Genomic DNA, 22734 nt, shown 5'->3' with positions numbered 1-22734 from the left:
TTGACCGCCCGGATGGCGAAGTTCTTTTGGATTCTATCCACTCTCTCCACTTATTGCCAGGAAGCTTCAGAAGCGCAATACTTTAAATCATACTTTTTTCATGTTTTTCTTAATAAACGTTCAAAATTTTAAATATAAAACCTCACAAGCCAAATATTACGGTCTACAACTATTAGCATCTGGTTTGGAAACCGAAGCCTAAAAACTTAATATTATTATTTAGCTTTAAGAAATGTTCATTATCTAGCGCATTCAACTACTTTTGACTCTTTTATCCTTTTCCAAATTATTCCTTGGAAATTAAATGTTTAAAATTTTTAAAGCACATTTGTAGGCTGAATACATAAATTAAGAAGTTTCGCGGTGACTGGACGCAATTGGATATATTTGATGTCCGTAAAGAAGTGATAAACAGCGAAGATATACAAATCAGTTAAATTTTCAAGAGTACAAATAAGGAAAAATTTAATTAACTTACAAACAAATTGTCTTCTGGTCCTTCTTAAGCCTTCGTAAACACTATTTCCACAATTTAAAAAAATACTATATTTATGCCGACTTAAAGAGTCAAACGCAAATATTTGTTGTTTGCATTGTTGTAGCACAACTTTGGGCACAATAACTTGCAAATTATGCGCCAGAGAGATATTAGCCTTCCCTAGAAATTTGTAAGCTTGTGACGTTCAACATAAATACTTATATATAAGTAAATAGGGAATTAAAAAATAAAAACAAAAACACAAAAAATAAATAAATAAAATAATACAAAATAAACAACGGAAGCCGCGAGTAAAAAGCAGGAAGCTGAAAGTTTCCCATAAAACGCGAAACAAACAAACAACAACAAGAACATGAAAACAAGTTAGCGAACAAGCGACGAACAGCGAAGCGAAGTACCCAAGAGTCCGCACAAAAACTACGAAAAAACTCACAACAAATGGCGCACCCCTCTATTCATGTTTGTATGTGTGCATAAATGTGCGGTGTTGCCGGTAACTGCAACGATAGCCGCTCGGTTTGACAGGCAGGAGACTGACAGCTTAACGAAATTTGCTAACAAAACTGCCAGCGGCAGGCGCGGCGCGCCGGAAGCGACATCAATCAGTCGTCTGCCGTGGACTTGGTTGCGGCGCATGAGAGCGCGACAGCAAACAGCGAGCACCAAACACACAGCGTTATATACATTGGCGACATAACGGCAGTGGCACGACAGTTGCCGAAAACGCCAACAGCGGCGGGAAGACAAAAAATTAATAATGATTGATTAGTTTTGTTGCTACCCGCCCCGCACACTATGCTCAAGCGAGTGCTGCTTGCCCAGCGTGGTTGGGAGCTATGTCGCTTGTAACGGTACTGTATAAATATATAAAGCTTTACTATTTCACAGCTGTCCAATATGTGTCCGAAACTGTGCGACGAATAAATGAATTGACTTGACAAACGTCCAGTTCGTCAATTGCGCGTTTATAGCGCTCGAAGCGATAGGAAAGATGGGATGAGAAAGAGTAAGGGCGACTAGGCGCAGTCTAGTGTAATAGAGCAGAAATGATGCGCAAGGCAATGGTAACATTGTAGCGACATCTTTTAAAATAAGTTATCTTTCAAGTTCTGTAAAAGTCTGTATGAGTGTGTGTGTCGTCTCTTTCTCTCTCTCCCTGGCATGTAGGAAGTGCACGGAAATTATATAGCGGCACATCAATGTATACATATATCTGTACGTATGTATGCATGGTACTTTGTGCAGCTAGTTCCTGCTGTGGCAAAAGTAAATTAAAAACTGACTTATTGAGCACGTGACTGATTGGTCTGCAGTTGATTGGAACGGCAGAGAAAAATATGCTAACAGTTTGAGAATTTCGAAGAAATTATTTTGACAGTATATTTACTGTGGAAAGGGAGGATGGGAGAGAGTGGGTAAGACAGTTTTACCGTAAAATTTTAGTTCAGAAAATACTTTGAAGCATTGAAAGTTCCATTTGAAACACTTTATAAGAAATGTTTTGCTTATATACAGGTATAGTTCTGACTTGGCATGGCATGGAACTTCTTTTTATTTCCGATCGTAAAAAAGCATATAAAAGTGTATAGATCTTAATGGAGGATATTTTGAAAAACAATAAATTTCTCCAATCCCGAAATATGAAAGGCAACCCTCCTATATATGTAGGTGGCTCAAAATGGAAAATAGGCCGTAGAAATTTGATTTTTTTCAAAGCTCCTCTGGTAAAAATAGAAAAAGTCAGCTTTAGAAGAACATCAGAACCTTTGCGTTATCTTTGAAGGGTAGACCTTAAATATTTTACTGATTACTAAATTTACTCTTGAAAAGACAAAAGCTTTGTAGCATACCAGTGATCAAGTAGACTACAGCTAAACTTTCAGTAAACCTATATTTATGGGACGACTTTATTCATAATGTCAGTAGCATATAGGATACTCTATAGTAATATTGAAACATTATAGAATAAGTTAGCTCTTGGAAGAAAACATTTTTTTTAAATATCATAAAATCAATGCTTTCAATACATCGATAATTATCCGCAAGTTCATGAGCTTTTCTTGCAACAACCTCTGTGAAAGATTTTTTTATGTTCGAAAATTAAAGATTTTTTAGTAATTTCGGAATTCGAACAATAGAAAAATCGACTGTCTTAGTGATTTTTCATGATATTTAAAAGTATTCGCAAACAATCAACTCTTTCAGCGATTAGTTAAGCTTTTGAACTTTCATAAAAAAGTGAAAGTTTTACGATTTAAGCTTTTGAGCTTTCATAGCAAAATGAAATTTTACCATTGAAGCTTTTGAGCTTACATAGCAATTTGAAAGTTTTACCATTTAAGCTTTAGAGCTTTCATAGCAAGTTGAATGTTTTATCGATTAAGCCTTTGAGCTTCCATAGAAATTTGAAAGTTTTACCGTTTAAGCTTTTGAGCTTTCATAGCAAAATGGAAGCTTTTCCATTGAAGCTTTTGTGCTTACATAGCAATTTGAAAGTTTTACCATTTAAGCTTTAGAGCTTTCATTGCAATTTGAAAGTTTTGTTATGTTATCTAAATTCTGCTTAAAATGATGGTCTAAATAGAATAGCTCATATGAAATATGTATATATATGTATGTATATAGTATTTAATACAAGAAAAACTGTTAACTCCGGTTAAACCCTTCAAGAATAAAAAAAAGGTTGCTACATGAATTTCATTTGATCGGTTAGTTTGTATGGTAGCAACACCAGAGTAGTCCGAACAGAACAATTAATTTGAAGATTATTGCGTTGTTTTGGTCCATATTCTAAGCTTAATCTCGAGAAGTTATCTTGTCAACTAAAAAAGCTTTCTGTTGAAGGATATGATTTTGACCAATCAGTTTGTATGACAGCTAAGGGCATAACAGACCTTAGGTCGCGGTGCAATCCACATTAATTTATCTAATCCTCATTTGTATGACAACTATTTGTTATAATACCGATATCGGCGGTTCCAACAAATGAGCAACTTCTTGGGGAGTAAAGAACGTGTGCGAAGATTCGGAAAAATATTTCAAAAACTGAGCGTCTAGCCCGCGTTTATACAGACACACAGGCAGATAGACGAATATGCTCAAATCTGTTCAGCTCGTCACGCTCTTAATATATATATTTTTTTATAAAGTCTCCCACGTTTCCTACTCTGCGTTTCATGCTTCGTTTAAACCCTCGTCAAGGTATAAATATTTGTCTTGGCTTTGGCTTATATAAAATATAATAAATTTCTGTCTGAACATGATATGAATTTCCCATATGAGTCACACAAACCAAACTTCATTCCATAAACAATATATGTACATTTTCTAGCGTATCTGCCTCAACAAACAGCTCGTCGCCTAAATGTATGCTTTTATTTTTAATGCTTTTCTTCACTGTGCTATCTATGCGCATTCTATAGTCGTTAATATATTTTAAAGTGTTACCTTTTTGTTCACGCTTCATTACAAAGTTCAACAGCACATCACCTGACTGCATAAAGCTTTTAAGCAGATTAAATATGGCAGTCAATATGTAACTTGGTGATACCGCAAAAGAATGCTCAACCATAAAGGTGTTTTTGTATGGGTGGTGGCTAACAAAAACAAAGAAGTATGTGTATGTCATCTGTTGATTTTATAGCTATATAGAAAATGTCATAAGAAGTTAATGCGGCTGGCAGCTTCTATGGCTACGCCGTTGGGGTTAACCGACAGCCTACTAAGAGTCTTTTATAATCTCAAGTGGAGATATGTCTACCAAACAAAGAGCAAATCTGTTGACAGAGCTCTTTGTATAAACGACATCATATCATCTTAATAATCGTGTAATCTTCTTAATTTTTTTTTAATAATAACTCATTGATCAGATCAAGGTATGGTGAGTTATTAAGGAGTATGAAGATAAGGAACTAAAAATGTGTATTACATAAAAATATTAAAAATTTGATGACAGGCAACTCTGCTTGGGCACTAGAAACTTGAATGAAATATTTTATGTATATGTATAATATTTGTATATAGTATAACCTGACCATACACATACATTAGGGTGAGCCAAAAAAAATTGACAGTATCCTAAAAACCAGTTTTTTTTTCAATTCCAAAATCCGATTTGATTCTTTCTTTCTTAAATTCATTTTTAAAATACCATACTTTTTTCGGCTCACCCTAGTATATACAGATACACGACTATTAATATAAAAATATCTGTCCACGCTTATTAATAAGTAATATTTACATTTAAAAATAGTTTTACGAAGAAGCGTAGTTATTTCCATAAATACTCATAATATTTGCTCTCATTTCCACACATCCATACAAACCCACACACACAATAATTATATATGTATGTATGTACATATATACACAAATAATTATAAATGTAAATTCAAACGTAAAATCTTTGCAGTGCAATAGTTGGCAGCATATAAAGTTAAATTGCTCATTAGTACAAGCTAAAGCCATTTATACGCCCACTTGCATAAATATAAGTACAGACAAATGCATTGCTATAAAATATAGTACACCATATATAAATATTTGTGTAATATGTATGTAAGAAATAATAAAATACATATAGGGAACAGTACAGCTCCCTAATAAACTAAATGGAAATAAACATACCACAGTCTTTCAAAAATTCGTAACTGTCAAGCCGGTATTTATCATAACTATTCAATCGTCCCTAACTTTCCAGAAAATTTTTGATAAGTCCTTAAAAAAGGTAAAACTTATATGTCCAAAAAAGAACTCTAATATCATGAATTTAAAAAAAATAAAAAAAATTTCGAATAGGTGGCAACTCTGATCTATTTTTTCAACTTTAAACTTGTTTAAGAAGCCTTTTTATTTACATAGATTATCTCAAATTTTTTTTTAATTTTTTGGTAGGGTGGCAACTCTACTCTATTATTTTTTCCAATTTAAGTTGCAAAGTTATGTGAATACAATGCTGTGAAAAGTAGTGATTCTAAAACCTTTGAAAAATTTATTTTTCATATTTTTTTATTCAATCGTTCCTAACTTTCAAGGAAATTTTTGGTAAGGGGAAGGTCCTTAAAGAAAGAAGAAATTTAAAAGAAAACAAGTAAGGAAGGGCTAAGTTCGGGTGTCACCGAACATTTTATACTCTCGCATGATAAAGTGATGATCGAGATTTCATTATACGTCATTTACATATTTTTCAAATACCGTATTTTTGTATAGTTTTATTCCGCTATCATCATTGGTTCCTAATGTATATATTATACAGAGAAGGCACCAGATGGAATTCAAAATAGCGTTATATTGGAAGAAGGCGTGGTTGTGAACCGATTTCACCCATATTTCGTACATGTCATGAGGGTGTTAAGGAAATATTATATACCGAATTTCATTGAAATCGGTCTAGTAGTTCCTGAGATATGGTTCTTGGTCCATAAGTGGGCGAGGCCACGCACATTTTCAATTTTTAAAAAAAGCCTGGGTGCAGCTTCCTTCTGCAATTTCTTCCGTAAAATTTAGTGTTTCTGACGTTTTTTGTTAGTCGGTTAACGCACTTTTAGTGATTTTCAACATAGCCTTTGTATGGGAGGTGGGCGTCGTTATTACCCGATTTCTTCCATTTTTGAACTGAATATGGAAATGTCTGAAGGAAACGACTCTATAGAGTTTGGTTGACATAGCTATAGTAGTTTCCGAGATATGTACAAAAAACCTAGTAGGGGGCGGGGCCACGCTTACTTTTCCAAAAAAATTACGTCCAAATATGCCCCTCCCTAATGCGATCCCTTGCGCCAAATTTCACTTTAATATCTTTATTTATGGCTTCGTTATGACACTTTATAGGTTTTCGGTTTCCGCCATTTTGTGGGCTTGGCAGTTGGCCGATTTTTCCCATCTTCGAGTTTCATCATGATATCTCAATTTTTACTCAAGTTACAGCTTGCACGGACGGACGGACGGACAGACGGACGGACGGACAGACAGACATCCGGATTTCGACACTACTCGTCACCCTGATCACTTTGGTATATATAACCCTATATCTGACTCTTTTAGTTTTAGGACTTACAAACAACCGTTATGTGAACAAAACTATAATACTCTCCTTAGCAACATTGTTGCGATAGTATAAAAATGACTGTAATTTCACGAATTTAAAAAATATAATTAAAATCTTTTGCGAACAGGTGGCAACTCTGTTCGATTTTTTTTTCAACTTTGACCTTACTTAAGCAGCCTTTTCAATCGTTTAGCGTATTTAGAAATTATTTAATTTTTTGCAAAGGGGTTGCCACCGCTACTCCATTATTTTTTCCTATTTAAATTGCAACGTTATTTTTAGTTTATATATTTATTGTGAAATAGATGGCTGCTCAATTTTTTTTTTCAACTTTAAACTTACTTAGGCAGCCTTTTTATTTATTAAGTGGCAAGTGGCAACCCTCCTCACTAGAAACATATTTTTTTTTTTAATTGAAATTCCATTTTTTTAAATTGACTTTAATAGTGTTTCATTATTGCGTAAAATTTTTAATTTAATACTTTATATTATTGGCAACCCTAAAACTTTGTACACTACCCGAATTTTACACAAATTAAGCCAAAAAGAAGTTCAAATCGGTCGAGACTTCTCTACAGGATATTCTATATATGTAGATTTTAGGATTGTGACGGAATATTTCATTTTCGTTGCAATTGAAATATTCACTTTTGAAAAAGCCCTTATATGGATTTGAACTTGAAAACCAGTTCACATGAAAGTCCAAAATTGAGCGATCATTTTTAATACCGGTGATGCCGAATCAGTTATTTTAAGGGATATTTTAAACAAAAGCTGTAATCAAAAATTTGTCTTCCAAAGTGCTTCTTATTTTGAAGAATATTTAGATAGAAGGCTTTAACCTTTAATTTTTCTGGTTTCTAGAGATATAAAGCGGACCAATTTGACCAGGATTGATTGGTTGTTCGTGGATTAAAATAACGCGGGAAAGCCCTTCCGATTAATTTAAAATATAGTTCACTGTAAATACGATATATACTATATGATACGGATACTGTAGCTTCGAAAAGGCTTAGCTTCACAAATAGGAGATTGAAAAATAAATATGGACCTAACCAAATTTAATTTTCTTTCGTTTTTCAAAGTTGTTAGTAGTCTGACACATACTGTTAGATAAAAAAATATATATGTATGTATGTCAATTACATAACATCTACTTCAATGCAATTAGTGGCATTTTCTTTGGACTGCGCACAAAGCGTAGGTGCGTTTCTACATACCATAAGCGGGTGCCGAAGCATATTTCAAGGTGGCAGCGGGCGCAGCAGCGACATAGCTATGCGAGAGAGCGGCAGGAGCGGCGGCGTAATGTCCAAAGGCGGCGGGCGCGGTGGCAGCGGAATACTGTATAGCTGGCGCCTGGTAGCTATATGATGGAGCTGCGTAGCTGTAGGCAGGAGCGTGGTAGCTCGCGCTGTAAGCCGGAGCGTGATAGCTCGCAGCTGGCGCGGCGTAGGTGATGCCATGCGAGAGAGCGGGCGCAGAGTGCGCCAGCGCTAGAGCAGGTGCCGCATAGCCATGACTGATGGTGGCCGCTGGGGCGGTGTACGCATGCGCGGCGTAGGCGGTCGGCGCGGCATAGGCATGAGCGATGGGCGCGGCGGCGGCGATGACATGACCTTATTGTTTATTGTTTGCAATAGCGTTTTTAGCGTTTTTTATGTAAGCAGATTTTTTTTTAGCAGAGCGAAAGCAAGTTTATAAGAGTGCAAGAGTGCGGAAGAAGCATACGAGAGTGCAAGAGAGTGTGAAAGTGCGAAATGTGTTGTAAATACGGTTAAAGTGTTGTGAATTGGTGCGAAACAAAACATTTTCATATTAAAAACAATACTTAAATATAAGCGATTTTTGCTTTTTTTTGTTTTTTTGAGCGCCTCGACCCACAATCCGCCAACACTTACCACCAACATGTGGCGCGAGCGCGGCGTCATTGCTAATGCTCGAACGTTGCACGTGCGATTGCGAATGCGCGGTCTGCACGGCGCTGGAGTACTCCGACTGCGAGGACTGGCCGTAGTGACCCTTGACGGTGTGCTCCTGTGAGCTGCCCACGGAGGCGTGGTCTACGCTGGGCGCGGAGATGGAGTAGGCCGCTGGGCCGCCGGGTCTGGCATGCGCGCAGGCAACCAAAGCGGCAAGAACGAAAATAACCTGCAACAGATAACAGAAAATACAGCTGATAAAAGCACAATAAAAACGAAAAATTAAGACAAATTAATTGGCGAGGCATATTTTGAGGCGCACGGTAATATACTACGCGCAGCAAGCAATTAAAGCGCACATTTGGCGTAATTAATTGTTGCCACAATACGTGTTTTACGGCCTTACGAACAGCTACAGTTACGAGCATTGGCGCAGCACATAAACTGCACACACTCCTTTTAACTGCGCAGCCGAGCGCGCGGTTCAACTTTCTGGCGCGTCGAAATGAGTTAACTTTTTCACTGCCGTGGCGCTGCCCACACACACACACCCGTTTTCACTAGTTGGCATTCCATACACCAACACACGCCTGCGCAAGCGTGTAATGTTTAAAGTTTTAATTAACATTTCGGCAAATCGGAAACTCGATAGCGTCGCGCTGCCAACAGGTATGGCCTTGCAACCACAGCGGCTTCATTACCACTGGAGTTTTCATGAAAACAACATTTAATTGTTGAATTCTAAACGAGTGTAGTTTGCCATTTGCGCAGCTAGATTTCCAGCGGTATGTGAAAAGTACTCATTAACTGCAGAAGAATTCGGCGCTTTTGATATTAGTTGCATGTTTTTCCAGGAAATTGCTAGATTCCATTGCTGATACTCGATACCGACATTGTATAGAAAAAAGTTTTCACTTGAGTTTCGGATTGCACCAACGTTGCTGTTGGTATGGAAAATCGTTGGACGAAAGTGCGAAAAGGTTATCAAAAGCGTTGTGCTGATGTGAAATTCAATTTTTTATTTATTGAATTTTGTATGCTTGAAAATGCTACATGCATTCAAAATTTATTTAAGGTTACTCATACGCCCTGCCTGTGAAAGTAGCTTTGTAGTTTAAAGGTAATTGCAAATTTCATTTCATGCAGTGTTTCTTATGTGTTTTTGTACGACGTGAGGAGCACAAATGTTTAGAGAAAAAAAATTTTAATAAACTGAATTCAATTTTAAAGAAAGCAAAATATTATTTGTTTGAGGTATATCATACATAATGCTGGGCAGTTTTAAAAAATTTTTAGTTCGACCTCAAACTGAATGATTTCCATATATTTGGGAAAAAATGTTGTAGTTTCTAATATAAAAAAGTTTAAAACACTCAATTTTGTTCAAAATTCAATTAAGTCACAAGCGCCAACTAGTGTTTACGAGCGATTTAAAGAAATTCACCAACTGTGTGACCGATTAGATTTATATATCGTCACCTAAAATGCAAAACAACGTATAATCAAAAAAATCGAAATCGATTTTTTTTATTGCTTACGATTCACTACGGGATATTACAAATATGCAGCAAAGAATATTTCAGCTTAAGCTGTTAGAGATAACCAATATATAAACAATATGTAAGCAATATATAACCACAAGGTAACCAATACATAACCAATACATAACCACTTTATAACCAAAACGATTTTTTTCAAAACGAGTGGTTTCTATTACGACGGTACTTATGATTCATTCATCATAATACATATTTGTGGCAAAAAAAATTCAGCTTACACTGTCAGATATAACCAATATATAACCAATAAATAACCAATATATAACCAATATGTAATCAATATATAACCAGTATGTAACCAATACATAACCAATTTATAATCAAAATGATTTTTTTTCAATATAAGTGGTTTCTATTATATAGTTCTTTATAAACTTATGAAAAGTGAAGTTATGTTATTTCGCATTTTAGATGACGATATGTAGAATGATCCAGTTGAACCTAATACTTCAACCTGTATATATTTTTGGCAATGATTGTGTTCTCTCGCGGACCAGAAATCAATATTCCTGCCGTAATTTTCAATTTTGGGAAATTGTGGGTTTTAACTGTTTTTAATAAATACTCTGGAAAGCTCCTTTTTTCTGGCAATGAATAATTATGGCGGCAATAATAATAATAAAAATATAGCATAAAATTATCGTAGAATATATTTCTGAAAATGAAAAAGTGAATACACTGTGCCATTTTTCGCAGAAAATAACGTTCCAAAGTCGATTTGTATGGAACGATGGGGCCAAAGGAGGTCTTGCAAATGATATTTGTTGATGGAAGTTAGAAATTCAACCTTTATCTTTGGCTATGTAAGTACTTAAAGCGAATATTAAGCTAGTATTGCTCAGATAAAGACCAATAAGATTATTTTATGCTTGAATTTTTATTAATTTTTTGAACTTTTAGTTATTTTTTAAATTTTTAAAAATTATTAAAATTATTTATTTAAAAAAATATTAAAATATATATTAAAATTATTTATTTAAAAAAATATTTAAAAAAATATATTAAAATTATTATTATTATTAAAATTATATAAAAAAAATATTAAAAAGTATTTTAAAATTTACTATAATAAATTATTGCAAAATAACTACAGCAAGTGAAAAAAAAACAAAAATATTTTATACGTAATTGAATGCTCAACCAATAAGTGAAAGCTTTCATACTCAAAAACGAAATCAAAAAATATGAATAAAAATTCATCGCAGTCACCAATATACAATTTATTCATAACCGAAATCTGAATTTTTCTTGGAGAATAAATATTGTTGAAAATTGCACAATTTTGCATAAGCAAAACGCACAACAAAATTATATATGCCAAACGAAAACGAGTGAAATTTGTCAAGTGAAGCAATGCAAGAACTTGACTGAGTAAACGCAAAACATACACACAAACTGAACTTCCATGAGTTGATGGGTTATACCCAACAAATTTCGTATGTATCAGTGTGTGTATTTGCATTCGAGTGTCAACAACTTGCACACATACAAGTTTGCTTGTTAGCACGAACGAATATTTTGTAACACATTTTTTTGCAGAGTGACAATAAAGGTAAGTCACTGCTAGTGTATATTTATGCATAAATAAATATGTATATTGTTTGTTATACACATAAAATATTTCATACTTTGTACTAAGAGTAAATTTTATAGTTGAGTGGATTGGAATATTTAATGCCTTCCATATACTACCAATTGAATTTAACATCAATAAATCTTAAAATTTCCTGAATAATTCTCTGCATACAACAACAGTTTTTCATATACGACACGTTATTATCTCCCTTTATCTCCACTATTCACTGCAATCTCAATCAAGTGGACACTGGAATTCTTTTCGAACTATAATTCACCAAGCATCTTCTGAGCACTTGAGAGATATACTTGCGATGACGTATATCCCACAACCGTGGAGAATAACGAGGGAAATCTTTAGGCCTATTAGTATTATTTCCTTCATGCTAAAAGGGATGGTAAGATCGTAAACAAACTTCACAAGATCGAAAGCGCTGAAAATCGCACCCCTACAGGCCAGTCACATTGACCTTTCCTGCTTACGGCCAAACTCCAGAATTCGCTGGAAAATTGCGAGGTTGCGATATACGCTTTTCTTGATATCGAAGGTAAGTCTAGGTAAAGGATAATTTAATACCGTATGGTTAAACATCAACCCGTCAAAAACATTCGTCGTCCCTTTTACAAAACGAAGATCTCTTCCACTTGATGGCAGGGAGTGGGAGGTATCTAAAGAGTGAAATTCCTAGGCGTCACATTACACGAAACCTTACGGTGTAATAGACATGTGACTTTGTCCATAGCCACCAAAGTACTCATGATATGCAGATGCCTAGCTGGTAGATCCTACGGCTGCAGTCTAGGTATCATCAGGTGGCTGTATACCGTGCCTATTATCACTTATGGAGCGATTGTTTGGGCATCGAAGACAACGCAAACGCTGAGTGAGCACATTGCAATTTGACCCACTTTTATGATCTTATACAATTTATATCGCAAATATATAAAAGTTATTAATTAAATAGGTGGCAACTCTGCCCAAATATTTATTCAAAGCTTTAGCTTTTTCTTAATCGTTTTAGTTTGAAACCTCGCTTTTCACATATAATTTACTTTAATTTTATTTTTAAATGCATGCAATGCAACGCTTCTCAAAAACGAATTAAACAGGTGGCAGCCCTGTGCAAATATATTTTCAACTATTTTCTTAAATTGGTTTATTTTGATTTCTATAATGTTCCCGTTTCTCTGCTCTAATTTATTAATTATTCCAATTTTTAAATAGATGGCAACGCTTTACCAAAAAAAACTGCAGCTTTTAAATATATTCACATTTATGATTTTATATAATTTATATTTCATTTAAATAAAAAAAAACAGGTGGCAACCCTGCATACAAGGTATTGTTAGGCAAAATATGTTCTTAAATCGTTTTAGGTTGATATTTTTATATTATATTGTATGATTTGCTTTCGTCATCTAATTTATTGATTATTTATAGGTATTTTTAAATAGATGGCAACGTTCTACCGAAAAAACTGTAGCATAATATTTCTTATACCTTCTTTAAATTAGTCCACAATTGTGATATGATGTAATTAATATTTCAATTAAATCAAAAAAATTAAAAGGTAGCAACCCTGCATAAAAATTTTGTTTGGGGAAAATTTTTCTTAAATCTTTTTAGGTTGATATTCATATTTTATTTTATACAATTTGCTTTTCTTATCTGATTTATTTATTATTACTATCTTTAAATAGATGGCAACGCTTTAGAAAAATATCTGTCGCAGAATTTTTTTTAAAGCTACTTCGTTATACACACCTTCATACATTTCAAATTTAAAAAAATGTTTATAAAAAAATTGAACAGTTGGCAACCCTAAGCTAGCATATATTAAATTTTAAAATTTCTTAATTCGTTTTAGTTTTGTACCACTATTATATATTTAATTCGCTTCTCTCATCTAATTTTTGATTTTTGTTACTTTTAAGTAGCTGGCAACGCTTCACAGAATATCAGTGGAGAAGTTTTTCTTTAACCTTTTTAGTAGCCTGTGCTTTATATATTTCATTTAAGTAGATATTTTTGAAATAAACTAATAAGAATAAACAGTTGGCAACCTTACACAAAAATATTATAAAGTACTTTGCTTTTGCTTGCTTTTAAATGCTCATATTTTAGTGGTTTTTCAATTTAACTAATAAAATATATTAAACAGGTGGCAACACCACTCTAAAAGCATTTTACACTGCAAATTTTCTAAGACCTCATAATTTTGATAACCATATTCCAAAGATTCTTTATCTCCTTTTCATTTTTTTTACATAAAATTTAAAAATGTGGCAACCTGCTAACCTTTCACTATAAGCCATACGAAACTTCTACCGTTTAATTTAAAAATATGATTTCGACAGAATTCAAGAGTGACACTACAAGCTGCAAACAATTTTTTTAAAGAAGTTGCGCTACTAAACTCACCCCCCTCCAAAGGATCTCTAAGTGACAGTAGTAGATTTTTTAATTAGAAAATCACTCACGAGCGCTGCCGCTGCGTTGCAGCTAAAAATATTCAACATGCGATTAACTGGTACGCGAATTGACTTAAGCCCGCAGCGCAGAAGAAGAACAAGAGATAACTGCGCTTGCACTGACTTAAAGCACTGCGAAGATAAACACGGCGAGAACGAGAAAGCAGCAAGCAGAATTTGCGCTGGATGAAATACGGAAAGATGCCGCGATTACGACACAGAAAATGGCAGTGCTCGCGAGTAAACAGCTCAAAATAAACTTTCGCCAAACAGCCGGCGAGTGAGTGAGCGGCGGATGAGTGGAAAAAATGTGCGAAAACTTTTACGAAAACACGCAGCATGAAGAAAACGACTGCAGGGAAGCGCGTTCGCTGACTTCAGAAACTGTTAAAGGACTTATAAGCAAGCAAGCAGCAACAGAAACAACATACTTGTAGGTGTGTATGTGTGTTCGTTTGCAGTTACAAAGTTTTTCGTTTGAAGTATACTTTTCTTGGCTTTTTGATTTAAAATCTTCAATGGAAAATTCGTAGCCTGCCGCATTGACTTTGTATAAAGAATTATACATGCATTTGGAAAGTTATTTTTTATACTTTTTTATACACACTTGCATGGGTAAGCAATATTTAAAGAAAATGCAACTCTGTGTTTAAGCAAAGCACTGTCAAGAATATCTAGTTCACGTGATTCCAAAGTGGACAAAAAGACATTATTTAAAAAAAATTAAAAATTTGGCAGACAAATGAATTTATAATTTTATAAACAATAACTTTTTTAAATTTAAATGTATATATTTTTTAAGCAAGAATTTATTTAAAATTTATATTTTATTTAAAATTTTTTTTTATTTTTAAAATAATTTTTTTAATAATTTTTTTTTACAATATATTTTATATTTATATAATTTTATAATTTATTTAAAACTCAATTGTATTAAAACAATTTTTTTTGTTTATATACATATATGTATATATACATATATGTATGTATATAATTTTTTAAATTTTTTAATAAAATTTAATTTAGTAAATTTTTACCATATAATTTCTTAAACTTTTACTATATTATTTTTAAAATTATTTAAATTAAATTCTTATTAAAAATAATTTTTAATTTTTTTTTAATATTTTTTTTTAATAATTGTTTTACTATATAATTTATAATTATATAATTTTATAATTAATTTTTTTCATTTTTTAATAAAATTTTATTTTAGTAAATTTTTACTATATAATCTTAATATATTTTACTATATTATTTTTAAAATTATTTAAATTAAATTCTTATTAAAAATATATTTTTTAATTTTTTTAAATATTTTTTTTAATAATTGTTTTACTATATAATTTATTATTATTATAATTTTAATAATTAATTTTTTTCATTTTTTAATAAAATTTAATTTTAAGTAAATTTTACTATAATTTATAATTTTAAAATATTATTTTAGAATTATTTAAATTAAATTCTTATTAAAAAATATTTTTTTTTTTTAATAATTATTATTTTTTTTAATAATTGTTTTACTATATAATTTATTTAAATTTAGATTTTAATAAAAAATTATTTATTCTTAAAAATGTTTAATAAAATGGAATTTTAAGTAAATTATAAAATTATATAATTGTAAAATATATTGTAGAAAATGTATTAAAAAACATAATAATTATTAAAAAATTATTTATTAATCTTTAAGGATTTTTTAAGAATAAATAAATTTTTAATAATTATTATTATTATTTTAATAATTATTATTATTAATTTTTAATTAATTATTAATAATTATTATTAATTATTATTATGTGTTTTATAAATTTTTTACAATATATTTCAAAATTATATAATTTACTTAAAATTTTATTTTATTAAACACTTTTTTTCTTCTTTAAATACATATAATTTTAATAAAATTTATTTTTAGTTTATAAGTTTTCTATATAATTTATTTAAATTAAAATTATTATTAAAAAAATATTTTATTTTTTTATATTTTAATAATAATTTTTTTTTTAAATAATTTTTTTACTATATATTTTATAATTATATAATTTTATAGTTTATTTAAAGTTCAATTTTATTAAAAAAATATGTTTTTTGTTATTAAATATTTTTTTAATATTTTTAATATATTTTTTTTATTATATTCTCTTAAATTTAATTCAATTGTAAACTATTTTAACTCCATTTAACATTTTTATACATAAATAAATCATAAACAACAACTTTAGTGATTTACTATAATTTTTATAGCAACTTTGCTTTGAACCAATATGTGTCCAGCCTTAATTACGGCTTGAGAAAGTTGTGAAAATCACATTTATACTTCCCAACAACTTTACGGTAGTCATACTCACGCTTGAATCAGTAATTTAAAACGCGTGAAGTATATTTTATACCGTTCATATCCATATACACATATAACGGTATATATTTATAGAAATATATACCTATAGTTACGTTGCAGTGTATTTTTAACTCTCTGGAAAACTTCTCCCTTACTTATTATTATTCTGCTTGTATTCTCAGTTCCACACATACACAAGCATAATTTTTCTGAAAATTGCATTTTATAGCATAAGGACGGCATGCGAATTAAAGCATTAAAAATATTCCACGTGTTTGAACAGAGAGAGAAAAAAGGAGAGATGGGAGCAATATTCAGCGAAAAGTAGAAACTAAATATTGAAGTAAGTATTTCTTCATGTGAAGACATTATTTTTTTATAAAATATGTATGGAATAATGCAATCAGGCATTTTACTGTGGATGATGTATTAATCAGATATGCAATATTATATTTAATGAGCTAAAATTCAAGGTTTTTTGACGTTATATGAATATTTAAGGTCTCTAAACAAGAAAAGGAAGCATACAATTTTTGTTCTGTCTAAACTGATTTCCAATCCGTTTCTACGCAATGCCTTGGATTTTTGAAATCCTTTAGAATCGGACCTAAATTCGGTGTCCAATATTGCCTTCCCTGCCAGATAAGTGTGGGATAGGAATGCGGTGGACATAGACAGTGATAAATATTTGTACAAATAAGTCCAAAGTAGATAATTGAGTTTACATAGGTTAGATAGATAACAAACTCGCTTTCCGACTACCAGACCACTGCAGTGACTTTTAAATGGAGATCAAAGCAATTCAATAAAGCGTTCTTGGGATGACAAAGAGTGTGCTCACAAGAATAAATAGATTTGTACATATATACAAATATCCAAGCGGCTTTGAAATCACTAAACTATCTTAAGCTTTCATCAGAGATAATGAACATGACCATGATCTCTTAGTGGGTCTAACATCTTATTTCATAAACCTGCAACGAGTTCCAGGTCATAATGATATAATTTGTAACATTGAAATAAATTAACTAACCAGAACGGGCACCCTACCAATAGACTCCGATAAAGAGGTAATGTATGTATATGTATTTGACTGCTTGTAGATATTTAATCGACAAACATGTTAGGGATCTCGGTGGAGTCAATCCAAAAATTGCTCAACAAGCAGACAAACGGTTCTATAAACGTGGAATGAATAAAATACTTATAAGTAGATGCCGCACATGCCGCCTATCAAAATTCAAAAGAAAGAACTTAGAAACTCTGGTGGGAGTGTTAACAGATCACTGTCTAATTGGCAGACTGGAAATTATTGAATATCGAAGAAGCTCCCAAGAGATAACTGTAAACAAACTATAGAACAACTTCTATGCGAATGTAATACTTTGTATAGAAAAAATCACTAATAATATTGTTAGAAGGTTTCTTGCCGGAGGATCATGTAAAACTTTTCGTATTGATGCACACATAACATAAGAGAGTAAGGTGATTTCACAATGCGCCTCTTAAAAGCTTAGTTGCGTCTTCAGACAGGCACTCTACGTGCCCACCTACCATGTAGTCCAATTGAAGAACGATAAATATTAAAGACTTCAACGAGTGTAAAAATATGTTGTTAGAAATGTCTCAAAAGCACCAACTTAGGACGTCCATAAAATAGTCATAAAATGGGCAGATATTGGAACATAAGTTTGACTGAATATTTTCTCTATTTAAATCTAGGGGAGCCTAGTTTATGTGTTCGAACACGCTAGTTCTTCTTTTCTATGGCTTCACAAAAGACTACATACATGTAGCACTGCGATCTCTCTAGATCAGCCATCTAACCTAACCAAACCTAAGTGAACCTGATTTCTGCCTGACATTGGGTGTTGGATAGGCCAAGATATGACACGAATTTTCTACAATGGGAAACTAATATTAGATTCACATATTTTATTAATTTTACTTCAACGCAGATGACCATGAAAAATTATGTTGAAATATTCTATGAAATACTCATATTGTATCAGAAACTATTTTAGAAATTTCAAAAATAGATTTTTGAAAAGTTGCAAGGGGTCACAGGTCATTCAACATTAAAAATAGCGTATTCCAAAACTGTTTCAAAAATTAGAAGATATTTTTAGCTGAGATTAGATTTTAGCTTGCTTTCGGTTATATCTAAAAAAAAACTGACTATTTGTTAATATGCTTGAAAAATTAAAGCATTAAGAATTGTTAAAGAAATTATAGACAACCAGTAAAAAATATGTTTCCATAAAACAATTTTGATCTTTTGGCATTTATTTTAATAATATTGCAATTCACTTTTAATAAACAAATGCGCTACAAATACAAATATTTTTTGAAGTGATCAAGTTTTGAAAAAGTTTGTGTTTCTGACTTAAACCAGATAGATTAAATCTAATATTTCTTGAAAAGTCTATCTTCGGGTGTTTTGATATCTATACGTAGTCAGAGTAAAGCAAATATTGACATTTGGTCACCTAAGCAGCCCTTCGAAAACAAGCTTAAAGAAAATACTAAAATAGTTTCTGGAAAAGATATAAACCCCGGGCCTCATGGATTACTTACACCCTACAATCAAAGGAAAGCAATAACTACCAACCGAACTTCACTGTGCACTCAAATTGTTCTATTCATATATGCGCCCAAAGAAGCTGCTAATACTTAGGTCTTTGAAAATTTAGCTGCTTATTCAACCCTTTTTCAGTAACTTTTTCTCAAAGGTGCCTGAGATAGGATTAAATATAAGGTGTTTTCCAAAGTAAACAGCACTGTTTGAATCTGGCGCTCTTTGGTCGCGCCATCTATATGTCGGCTGGTGCGTTGGAATCTGCTATCTTTATCGATTGTCCAGTGAGAATTTCATGACATTTCATCGATTGGAAGTGAAGTTGAGTTGTATATAACGAACTGATGAAATGAAGTTCAACAAAGCAGATCCGATGTAAAAGGAATTATTATACTTCGACTTGACTTTGAGTAGGTATAGTATAAGGAGTGTCTTTCTTAAAAAAATTAACGAAGTTCTATATTAAAATGCCCCAGATCTCACACTTTAAGACTTCCAGGTGAAATATGGAAATAGAAAAAAAATATCTAAGCAAAACTGTGAAAGGTTCAAGGCACTTTAACGAAAGTTAATAACCAACCAAAAAAGTTTTTAACCGACTTCAACGAGGACTGTATTAGCGGTCAAAGTGAGATCACCATTAGCCAGCTAACCCAACCTAACATTGCAACAAGGAACAAAATAAAGCATTTATTTTAAATTTTCAGACCATTCACTGGATTTCAAGTAGATAAATAGATTCAACACACCGCTGGAGTTATAAAAATAGGTTCATAAAAAAGTAAATATGAGTTTTGGCTTGCCTAGCGCAGAGCCTTGAGCAGAATACAGTCGCAAAATCCATGAAATTATAAAAAATCAAAACTTTTATTAAAAACTAATATTAAATTTTAAGCACATTCACAACGAAAAAGCACCAAAAACTGATACTTCAACCCACCAAAACACTGTTTAGGCACTATTAAACAACAAAATTAATAAAATACGACAAAAACTTTCTTTTTCTTCAATCTTTGAAGAACTCATATCTGCCAAAGCACTTTCAAACCTACGCGTATCCTTTTCAGACACAACTTCAATATATTGAAAAAACAATTTTTTGTTGCTTTTTAAGTCCTTTTAAAAAGTCCTTTCATAATAATAATAATAAGCAAAAACAACAACAACACTTTCGCTTGCATTACCTTGAAAGCCATTTTATATATTTTGTTTTCGAAACTGCTTGTGCTGCTTTACGAGCGTGTAATTAAATTACAAAAAAATTCACTGGCAACTTTTGACGGGCGGGCGAGTTGGAACTAAACTTTTGCTTGTTGGCAACACTTGGGCACTTCGGCGAACGATTTGCGGTGATCAAACGTTTTCAAAAACGCACTAAAAACTGTTTCAATTTCGTATTCTTTGCGTTTATTTATACGCTTGGGCCATAAAGTTGTGGCAGCACCAGCCACCAGCAGCCGCCGTCGCCTCAGCTGCGCAACAACAACAGCAAATATACAGCTTAACAACAACTAAAGTATTGGAAACTGTATCTGTGGCAGGCAAACGGGTTTTCATTGTTTTCAGTTATTTTTCTTTTAGTTTTCCGGTGCAAAATTCAAAGCAACGCGCGTAAGCTGCGTCGCGCTACAAATCAGCAACAACAGGCAGCCGCAAGAGGCAGCAACATTTGCCGCGGCAAAGCTAATAAGAGCAACAAAGTCGAAAATATCGATGGCAACAAAAACAACAATGGTATATATTTGTACACAATGCAAGAGCCAGCTTAACGGCTGCCGCCATCACTGCACGATTTTTCAACAAACGCTTTTCCACTGGCAAGTTGGGGTGGCGGCTTCGACTTAAGCGTAACTTAAACGCTTGCGAGTGGACTTTAAAGTTCGGCTTATGCTTTTTATTTGTTTCGCTTTATATTCCATTTTTTCATAATTTTTTTTTTGCCTGAACTTATGTTTTACTATTAAATGTCTTGGATAACAAGGCAGATTTTTTTGCCTTGCTTAGGCTTCAAAATTCTGTGTGCCACAGCTCAACAAAGAGCGTATGAAAAATATTTCCCACGGTACTTCTGCAGGTTCGAAGCACTACTATACAAGTATGTGGATGGATCTGATATTCAAAAATGTTGTGATTCACTATTATTGATTCCTTTTTGATTCTAAATCACAGGTATACAGTGCGTTCAAAAACTAACGTATTCCTTTTCCTAATTCCATTTTGTAATTATAGTAAATTTGTTTTTGTTACAGCTGCCGTTTATTCAACACTTCCTCCAATCTCCCAAGTGGTATATTAAAACCTGACATCTTTGACGGCAACTTGCAACTAAATTTTTCCGCATATTCCGCAGGAAGCAGACTACAGGCAGGTAGTAGTAGCCGAATGAAATATTTTGTTGACTTTAAATGTTCTCTTCTTCTTTTTGGTTTTCATTTAAGCCCAAACATTCTCACTTAGATTGGTGTCAGGTGACTGTGGTGGCCAGTCTAAAGTAACAATGTGTTTTTCCTGTTTCCATTGAGCGCAAAGTCTGCTCCAATGTTACGGGACCGGATGACAACTGACTACTTGATGCCTGAAATTGAAGCTGGTGATCTTGGCGACACTTGGTTTCAACAAGACAACGCCTATTCTCACGCATCGCATCAATCAATGGATTTATTGAGAGAACACTTCGGTACGCAGATAATTTCACGCTTTGAGCCGGTCGATTGACCACCAAGATCACACCGTTAGAGTTTTTCCTGTGCGGATACAGGGTTTGTCAGGAAAGTAATAAGACTGATTTTCTTCCGCCGCGGCTGTATTTCAGAGCGTGCTAACGAACGCCTAGCTAACGAATGAGCGGCTGGTCAGTTATCTCCGAGCACCTGGAGAGCCAGGATAAACATTTTTACGCGACGAGTTTCTGTAAGTGGTGCCAGCCGAAAATGCAGGGTTCGTTAGAGCAGAGATCTGCGATTAAATACTGAGTGACTGAAACTCGGTAAATCTGCGATAGAAACGTTTGATATGATTAAGCTGGCCTTTTGGAGGGGCCGGAAGAGTTCGATGATGAATGAGCAAATCCAAAGCGAAAACGATGCTCATTGTCTTTTTTTGACATCAAAGGCATCGTCCACCATGAATTTGTTCTTCCTGGACAAACTGTTAACGCCAAGTTTTTCGTGGAAGTCGAAACGAAGGGTCAATCGGTTCCGATAAGACAACGCAGCTGTTTGGAAGTTGCACCACGATAACGCTCACACCACCTTTCTTGTGAACAGCTTCCTAACCAAGGGCGGCATGCCAACGCTTTGTTCCGCAGCCGCCCTACAGCCCAGTCGTGGTTCCCGGGACTTTTTTTAACCCCTTGCCGGAAAAGGCCGATGGAAGCCAAGCATTTTGAGACGACAGAGGGGATCCAAGCAGCATGCACCTTGGCTCTCAAGGCTATTCCGGAAAATGTCTTCTGTGACGCCTTCTATATTTGAAAATCGCGCTGTCAGCGCTGCATCGACGCAGAAGAAGCCTACTTTGTAAGTTTTTAAAGAATTGCAACGATTGATTCAATCAAATTTTTTTAAATGAACTCAGTTCTATTACTTTCCGGACAAACCCAGTATATAATAGGTTGTTAGTCTTGCGGTATTTTCGCTAGTTGGCGCTGAAAGCGCGTAGTTCTAGTTTTATTCGTCGCATCGGGTCATGCTATACCTTTTTGGAAACCTCATTTCACATGCTAACACGTGTTTGATTG

General features: G+C 33.2%; 1 protein-coding gene across 1 annotated transcript in view; it reads right to left on the bottom strand.

The window, feature by feature from the left end:
* LOC120775850 (cuticle protein 16.5) overlaps positions 1-20250 on the bottom strand; it is a 30440-nt gene extending 10190 nt beyond the window's left edge. Inside the window, exons 1-3 of the mRNA XM_040106220.1 lie at positions 20180-20250; positions 8447-8696; positions 7766-8164 (exon numbers count right to left, since the gene is read on the bottom strand). Coding sequence (XP_039962154.1) covers positions 7766-8164; positions 8447-8696; positions 20180-20191 — 661 coding nt within the window. The 5' untranslated portion in view covers positions 20192-20250. The remainder of the gene's footprint in view (positions 1-7765; positions 8165-8446; positions 8697-20179) is intronic.
* Positions 20251-22734: the final 2484 nt, after the last annotated feature.

Source organism: Bactrocera tryoni, chromosome 4, assembly GCF_016617805.1.
Source record: "Bactrocera tryoni isolate S06 chromosome 4, CSIRO_BtryS06_freeze2, whole genome shotgun sequence".
Classification (NCBI taxonomy): Eukaryota; Metazoa; Arthropoda; class Insecta; order Diptera; family Tephritidae; genus Bactrocera; species Bactrocera tryoni.
This window is presented reverse-complemented; position numbering and strand designations above follow the sequence as displayed.